General features: G+C 49.4%; 1 protein-coding gene across 1 annotated transcript in view; it reads left to right on the top strand.

The window, feature by feature from the left end:
- Nucleotides 1-4,719, top strand: part of GPI (glucose-6-phosphate isomerase) — a 28,307-nt gene extending 23,588 nt beyond the window's left edge. The window contains exons 11-18 of the mRNA XM_086351784.1: nt 237-280; nt 395-547; nt 1,378-1,507; nt 1,661-1,737; nt 3,615-3,743; nt 3,959-4,034; nt 4,128-4,194; nt 4,311-4,719. Of these exons, the coding sequence (XP_086207910.1) occupies nt 237-280; nt 395-547; nt 1,378-1,507; nt 1,661-1,737; nt 3,615-3,743; nt 3,959-4,034; nt 4,128-4,194; nt 4,311-4,443 (809 nt within the window). The 3' untranslated portion in view covers nt 4,444-4,719. The remainder of the gene's footprint in view (nt 1-236; nt 281-394; nt 548-1,377; nt 1,508-1,660; nt 1,738-3,614; nt 3,744-3,958; nt 4,035-4,127; nt 4,195-4,310) is intronic.
- Nucleotides 4,720-8,515: the final 3,796 nt, after the last annotated feature.

Consider the following 8,515-nt stretch of genomic DNA (forward strand, 5'->3'; position numbering starts at 1 on the left):
GACCCCATGAATCAGAGCACGCCAGGCCTCCCTGTCCAACACCAACTCCCGGAGTTCACTCAGACTCACGTCCATCGAGTCGGTGATGCCATCCAGCCATCTCATCCTCTGTCGTCCCCTTCTCCTCCTGCCCCCAATCCCTCCCAGCATCAGAGTCTTTCCAATGAGTCAACTCTTCGCATGAGGTGGAGGCACAGGGCACGATCATTTCTATTGATGCGGCTTTTGTGTTGCAGGATTTGACAACTTCGAGCAGCTGCTCTCAGGAGCTCACTGGATGGTAAGTGCTGAGGCCCGAGTTCTCCAGCAGGCACCGGCCAGAGACATGTTGGTTGGTGCAGCTCCCTCCCCCTCAGCAGCTGCTGAGCCCCTGTCCACCCTGGTCTCCTTGCAGGACCAGCACTTCCGCACAACGCCCCTGGAGAAGAACGCCCCGGTGCTGCTGGCTCTGCTGGGCATATGGTACATCAACTGCTTTGGGTGTGAGACGCACGCCATGCTGCCCTATGATCAGTACCTGCACCGCTTTGCTGCCTACTTCCAGCAGGTACCAGCTGCCAAGCCAGGCTTTGGGTCAGGGGCCCCCTGAGCCCAGGTTACTTCTCCTCCTAGGGCCTTTCCCCCTGTTAGCCTCAGGCATGTCCAAGGCCCACCTGTGCTCCCCCTCTCATGGTGAATCTCCGTAACCAGGATCCATGTCAGTCAAGTTGGGCTACCATGGGAGGGGCATGACTGGCTGTCATGGCGTCGTGGCTGGTCAGGCTCTGGCGTGACTCAGGGCATATGCCTCACCCGGGTCACTTCTTTCTTGGACATCACCTGTTAGGCTGGGGCCATAGCCTGGGACCCCCGTAGTTTGCACTGCCTTTGTCTCCCTCCAGAAAAGCAAGTTTACACCCAGTCTGTGGTGCCTCTTTGGGCCCCTCACAGCCCTCTGCCCCTGGAATCTCCACAGCCCCCTTGAAGCAGCAGATTCTGTGACTGGAGGAGGGGCTGAGGCCCCCCCAAGACCAGAGTCTGGTTGGGGGGATGGCCCTCAAATGCAGTACAGCCTGGACCCCAGCCTGCCTTAAGAAATCACTTAAAGATTTTGTGACCAGTTTCTGCTCTTAGGAAGGTCCTCCCTGTACTGCCATACCTGCCTTCCCCTGGTCATGGGTCCTCCCTGGACCTCCATTCCTACCTTCTCCTGGTCATGGGTCAGAGGCAAAATGCTTGTGACCTCTGCCCTCCCAGGTGAGGACGTAAAAGGATCGTGCCTGTGGATATCTCACGGGGCAGAGCAGGCACGCCTGGTGTGTCCCAGGCAGGTTTTGGGGATGGTGTGTGAAGAGCAAGACTTGCAGATCGAGGGCTGGGTTTCTGGCCCTGTTCCAGGGTGACATGGAGTCCAATGGGAAGTACATCACCAAGTCTGGCACCCGCGTGAACTACCAGACGGGCCCCATTGTGTGGGGGGAGCCAGGGACCAATGGCCAGCACGCCTTCTACCAGCTCATCCACCAAGGTAGGGCCCATCTGGCCTGCGCAGAAGTGCTACTGGGGATGGGGAGGGCCTGCCGGCAGAGCCCCCTCCATCAGATGAGGGTTCCCCTGGAGACCATATGGGTGGCTCCCATGGCGGGGGTAGGTACCTGAGTGAGCGCCGTACCCTTCACAGGTACCAAGATGATACCCTGCGACTTCCTCATCCCGGTCCAGAGCCAGCACCCCATAAGGAACGGTTTGCATCACAAGGTAAAAACACTCTTCCTGACCCTTTTCAGCTGTCTTAGATTCACATCACACCCAGACCTCTTAAGACTGCTGCGTTAGTCAGCAGCGACTAGTTTTCTGTTCCTGTCACCACAAGCTTAGTGGCTTAAAAACAACACTCATTTATTGTCTTGGTTTCTTTGGGCCCCAGTCCATCACGCTTGCTGGGTCTCTGCTCAGGGTCTCAGGCTGAAGTCAGGGTGTCCACAGGACTATGTTCCTTTTTGGAGGCTCTCGGGGGCAGCCTTTTCATCATTCATTCAGATTGTTGGCAGAATCCATTTCCCTATCAGTTCATTCGCTGAGTCGTGTCCGATTCTTTGTGACCTCCATGGACTGTAGCACACCAGGCTTCCCTGTTCCTCAACAACTCCCGGAGCTTGCTCAAACTCTAGTCCATCAAGTCGGTAATGCCATCCAACCATCTCATCCTGTCATCCCCTTCTCCTGCGTTCAGTCTTTCCCAGCATCAGGGTCTTTTCCAAGAAGTCAGTTCTTCGCATCAGGTCACCAAAGTATGAGTTTCAGCTTCAGCATCAGTCCTTCCAATGAATATTCAGGATTTATTTCCTTTAAGATTGACTGGTTTGATCTTGCAGTCCAAGGGACTCTCAAGAGTTTTCTCTAACACCACAGTTCAAAAGCATCAGTTCTTCAGTGCTCAGCTTTCTTTATAGTCCAACTCTCACATCCATACATGACTACTGGAAAAACCATAGCTTTGACTAGATGGAGTTTTGTCAACAAAATAATGTCTCTGCTTTTTAATATGCTCTCTAGGTCGGTCATAGCTTTTCTTCCAAGGAGCAAGCGTCTTTTAATTTCATGGCTGCAGTCACCATCTGCAGTGATTGTGGAGCCCCCCAAAATAAAATTCTCACTGTTTCCACGGTTTCCCCATCTATTTGCCATGAAGTGACAGGACCAGATGCCATGATCTTTGTTTTTGGAATGTTGAGTTTTACCATTTCCCTATGGTTGTAGGACCAAGGTCCGGTTTCTTTGTTGACAGCTGGGAGCCATGCTCAACTTCTAGAAACCCTTTTGGCTCTTGGTCTCAGAACCAGCAGGGGTGGGCTGAGTCCCTCTGATGCTTCAGTTCTGTCCTGCCTCTTTAGTTGCATGTCAGAGGATGACTCACTTGCCTTCCCCTTCTGTTATTTTTAAGGGCCATGTGATTACATTGGGCCCACCCAGATAATCTCCTTATCTTAAGGTCTGTAACCTTAGCTCCAAATCCCTCTCTCTACCAAATCCCTTTTGCCATGCTGTGTACACAGGCATTAACAGCAGGGGACAAAGATCAGGGATTTAAGATCTTGTCTGCCATGACAGCAAGGGGAAAACCACCCCACTCCAGACAAGGGTCCTTGAAGAGGACTGCTCCTGCCTTATCTCGGGTGTGCAGAGTAGCACAGGTTACTGTGGACACAAGCTTTGGATTCGGTGTCCTGGGTTTGAATTCTGATTCTTCCCCTCTGTCCCTCTGGCTGGGATTCAGTGCTGTTGACTTGAAGAAACTGAGGCTCAGCTAGAAAAGAGAGATGATGCCTCTGCCCGTCATGGTCTTAAAAGGTAGACATTGGTAAAGTTCTTAAAAGGGCCCTCAGCAAGTAGTATAGTCCCTGAAGGGTACTTATTGTCATTAGCTAGTTTCTGGTGTCCTTGGATGTGCTCTATTGTCCCCGCTTGTTCCAAATAAGCTCTAGAGTCGGAGGCAGTCGGGCTAACCCCAACTGTTGAGACTAACCCTGACTGGGCAGTGCCAGGCAGTCTCATCTGTCTGCCTGAAGCTCACACGTGCTTCACGGTGGTACTTGATGTCTCTCTCATCACGATGGTACTTGATGTCTCATCAGATCCTCCTGGCCAACTTCTTGGCCCAGACTGAGGCCCTGATGAGGGGGAAGTCGACAGAGGAGGCCCGGAAGGAGCTACAGGCTGCTGGAAGGAGTCCAGAGGACTTTGAGAAGCTGTTGCCTCACAAGGTCAGTGCTTCTCTTGGAGTGGGCTTTGGGGTGGCATCCTGGAGTTGGAAGGATAAAGTCGTGTGGCCGTGGCCGGGGAGCACTGTCCTGTCCTGCACAGTAGGGGGCGCTGTCCTCACGGACCTGCCCACCCCAGCCTTGGGCAGGGTGTGCTTCCCTTCTGAAGAGCTGGGGACCATGACTAACTGGGGGACATTCGTGGGTGTTTTCTGAAGGTCTTTGAAGGAAATCGCCCGACCAACTCTATAGTGTTCACCAAACTCACGCCATTCATTCTTGGAGCCTTGATTGGTGAGTAAGCGGGGATGGTCTCAGCTTGGGGTAGGTCTGAGTGGGCTGGGGGAACCCTAACGTGCTTCCCTCAACATGTACCCCCTTCCACAGCCATGTATGAGCACAAGATCTTCGTTCAGGGCATCATCTGGGACATCAACAGCTTTGACCAGTGGGGGTGAGTTGCTGGCTCAAGAGGAGGGTAGGGAATGCCTACCAAAGGTTAGTTGGCTTGTGGATTTCCCTAGTAATGCTGGAAGCCTCCTCATACCCTTCTTTCTCCTCTCCCTGCAGAGTGGAGCTGGGAAAGCAGCTGGCTAAGAAAATTGAACCTGAGCTTGACGGGAGCAGCCCAGTGACTTCTCACGATTCTTCCACCAATGGGCTGATCAACTTCATCAAGCAGGAGCGAGAGGCCAGAAGCTAATAAACTCGTGCCCAGCAGCAGTCCCTGTTGTGACTGGTCCTTCTTGTCTGCCTGCCCAGAGTCTGCACTGCACGGTCCTGCCCAGAGCACCCTCTGGTTTTGGGCTTGGACCATGAGCCCTTTGAGGGAAGCTGGTCTGGAATTGCCACCCCTGCCCTCTCAGTGTCCACACCCTCTCTGTTCTACAGTTGGCTGAAGTGTTTCAGTGCAACTGATTTTTCTCATCTATGTTTATTGTTCATGTACCAGGAAGAAAAATAAAGATGTCACAAGGGAGGTCATGGGCTTAGCCTCTTTGTCGTGAGATGGGCTCTCTGCAGAAGTCAAGGTGCCCAGTAGGAAGAGTGGTTGCCTTGACTGAGGCTTGACTGTAATTGGTGAGCAGATCCACACTGGAAGATGGTCCCTTGAGAAGAGAGTGGGTGCAGCGGAGCACTGTCCATGTCTCGAGGGCAGCTTGGCCTCTGCAGCTGGATCTCTCCTCTGTCTTCTTACACTGCTCAGGGTGAGGCTTACAGTATTTGCTGAACGGTTTTTAAAACCACAGTGAGATTTTGTCTCTTTTGGGTGGATTCCTGGCCCAGATCAAGAGTGACTGCTAACTCCTGGCCAGGTGCTCAAGTAATTCTTTCCTTTGATAAGGTAGACATTGAAAAAAAAGGAATTTTGAACAAACTGCTCTTTTATCTTCTATTTAAGGTACTTCTATTCAAGATTAAATAATACTTCTGGCCAACTTAGCTGAAAAGGAATTTCATTTAAAGAATTGATGGGACTTTCCATGTTGTCCAGTGGTTAAAAATCTGCCTGCCAATGCAGGGGACATGGGTTCAGTCCCTGGTCCAGAAAGATTCCACATGCCACGGGGCAACTAAGCCCATGCACCACAACTACTGAGTCTAAACTCTAGAGCCCAGGAGCCACAACTACTGAGCCTGAGCGCCCTAGAGCCTGTGCCCAACAGCAGAAACCACCTCAAGAAGAAGCCCGTGCATCACTAAAGAGTAGCCCCAGCTCACTGCAACTGGAGAAAGACTTGGAGTGGCAACGAAGATCCAGCAGAGCCAAAAATGAAGTGAAGTAAAGTGCAAGTCGCTCAGTCATGTCCGACTTTTTGTGACCCCATGGACTATACAGTCCATGGAATTCTCCAGGCCAGAATACTGGAGTGAGTAGCCTTTCCCTTCTCCAGGGGATCTTTCCAACCCAGGGATTGAACCCAGGTGCCTGCATTGCAGGCAGATTCTTCACCAGCTGAGCCACAAGGGAAGCCCAAAATAAATTAGCCAAAAATAAGTTAAGGTTTTTAAAAAAATGATGAGCAGAACCAATGGGCAGGCTAGAGGCTGAGCTTTCCAGATGTACACCCTAGACTATGACACAGAATGATCTCAACCAGGAAAACTACTGCCCCTCATAAGGCCCTGCTGCCCTCGACCCTGTCATCAGGGTGGCCTTGACCCCATCTTCTGGGCTGCCTGGATTTGAGTTGTCCTGTGAAGAGCTGACTCATTGGAAAAGACTGATGCTGGGAGGAATTGGGGGCAGGAGGAGAAGGGGATGACAGAGGATGAGATGGCTGGATGACATCACCGACTCGATGGACGTGAGTTTGAGTGAACTCTGGGAGTTGGTGATGGACAGGGAGGCCTGGCGTGCTGCAATTCATGGGGTCGTAAAGAGTCTGACACGACTGAGTGACTGAACTGAACTGGCTTGGTCATATTCCTTCCTCCAAATAGGGAGAAGTCAGGACAAACTGCACCCATGGAAGGAAGGAATACCCTGATTGTAGAGTGACCATGTAGGTGCAAATGTCCACCTAAAATAATAGAAATTGTCACCACTTCTCATCTTCCTATTGGTGAAATGAGATTCTTTTTTTATTCCCAGAGTGAATGTCCACTTCTCTTCCCACTTTTGCAGAAGTGATAGAGGCTCTTCAACACTCAAGCTCTGTTGAAACCCCTGCTAACCCACCTCCTTTCTTAATACAGCTGATGAAAAGTGAGCTACAGTCCCAGCAAAGGCACTTCCTCTGTTACAAAAGAGCAAGCACACACAAAAAACTTGCAGAGAGGAAAATTCTGGTGGCAGACTGTCTCAGGCCGACTTGGTTTCACACAAAGGATCTTGTAGCAGTGAGACCCCTGAGTTCTAGGCCAGCTGCCGTCTCGTGTCAGGAGGAAGAGGACCTGGAAAACACCAGTTGGCCACATGTCCCTTGGCCCTACCTGGTTTTGCTCATCACTGCCACTGTAATCTCTTACAGCGTCCACTCTGTGGCTGCCAGTTGTTGCGAGTCTTGAATAGTATATGAGTTCTCCAGAGGAGCAGAACCAATAGGATGTGTCTGTATATTTCTATATAGGTGAACAAGGAGATTTCTTATGGGAGGAGGCTTACATGATTATGGAGGCTGAGAAATCCCACAATATGCTGTCTACAAGCTGGAGACTCAGGAAAGCCAGGGGCATAATTCAGTTTGACCCTGAAGGCATGAAAACGAAGAGGCCACTGATGTTAAGGTCCAGAGTCTGAAGGCTTGAGAGCCAGGAGCTCTGATGTGCAAGGGCAGAAGAAGACGGTTGTCCTGGCTCAAGAAGGAGAGAAAATTCATCTTTTCTCCTTCGTTTTGCTCTCTTTGAGCTCCCAGTAGACTGGAGAATGCCCACTCACATTATAGAGGGCAGATCTTTATTCAGTCTACCAATTCAAGTGCTATTCTCTTCTGAAGCACCCTCACAGACAGAGAAAATATGTTTTTACCAGCTATCTGGCCATTCTTTAGCCCGGTTAAGTTGACATGTAAAATTAACCATCACAAACAGCTCTTTGGGTGAGACTGAAACAGTGTTCAACATCTTCATTCTGTATTTCCTCAAATACCAACTGTATCATCATTTGATGATTGCTGTGAGTTTGTCAGGAGGCCCAAACCCTACAAAATCATGAATTAAGTCAGACACTTCCAAGTCTCACACATGCAAGGACTCTTCCCAAGGACTTCACAATAATGCCAGTGTCAGATTGCTTTTAAACTGCTTCTGGAATTCTGGAATGCAGTAGTAATTCACATATTAAAAATTCCTCTTAAGTAATAAGCCTTCATGCTGTGATCACACGTTGATGGAGAGGCTGTAATAGGTAGTGTTATGATATAATCAGATGACATTGGAGAGAGCTCAGTAACTGGCAACCATCAATTTGATGACAAAAGTTTACCTTTTCCAGACTGTGGCCTTTTGCTGGAGGAGATCTTGCTATGTTAGCAAGAATAAGAAGACTTAAAAAAATTTTTTTTGGCGGGGGGGGCATATGGATCTTAGTTCCCTGACCAGGGACTGGACTCGTGCCTCCTGCAGTGGAAGCACAGAGTCTTAAACACTGGACCACCACAGAAATCCCCAGGAAGAATTTTGAAGTTTGTTTCTTATTGCAGTAATTTAGAAATGTATCCTGGGAAACATTTAGCTGAAATAACAAGTATCTACCAAGTCATCCAACCATTTTGGATAGACATGATGAGAACAGCAAGATTGGACTTCATAGTACCTGTAAAGCCATCAGATTGGCAGTAATAAACCAGGAGTAAACCAGGTTTCAGCTCCAAGTCCTTGCTGGGGCTGGAGTCAAACAAAAGGAGGCACCTGTGTCTTTTTTATTTTTTTACACACCACAGTACAAAGCCTGAAATAGTACTTCTGCAACATGCTTTTTTTAAGTCCAATTTATTGAGGTGTAATTTACATATAGTAAAATTCATCTTTGGTGTACAGTTCTGACAATTCTATCCAGTCATGTAGCCAGCACAAGTGAGATCTATAGCATTTTCATCACCTCAAGTTCTGGCATCCTTTTGTGGTCAATCTCTGCCCCCTAAACCCAGACTCTCTGGCAAGCATCGATTTGACTACAAAGGTACCTTTTCCAGAATGTGGCCTTTTGTATCTAGCTTCTTTCACTTAGCACTACCTTTTTAAAATTCCCCTGGGTGTGCTACAGGCATCTTAAAATTTTTATTACGGAAAAACTCGAACATATAAAATTCAAATAGCATAACAGACCACCC

Source organism: Bos grunniens, chromosome 18, assembly GCF_055505025.1.
Source record: "Bos grunniens cultivar Pamir isolate PY7600 chromosome 18, Bosgru_T2T1.0, whole genome shotgun sequence".
Classification (NCBI taxonomy): Eukaryota; Metazoa; Chordata; class Mammalia; order Artiodactyla; family Bovidae; genus Bos; species Bos grunniens.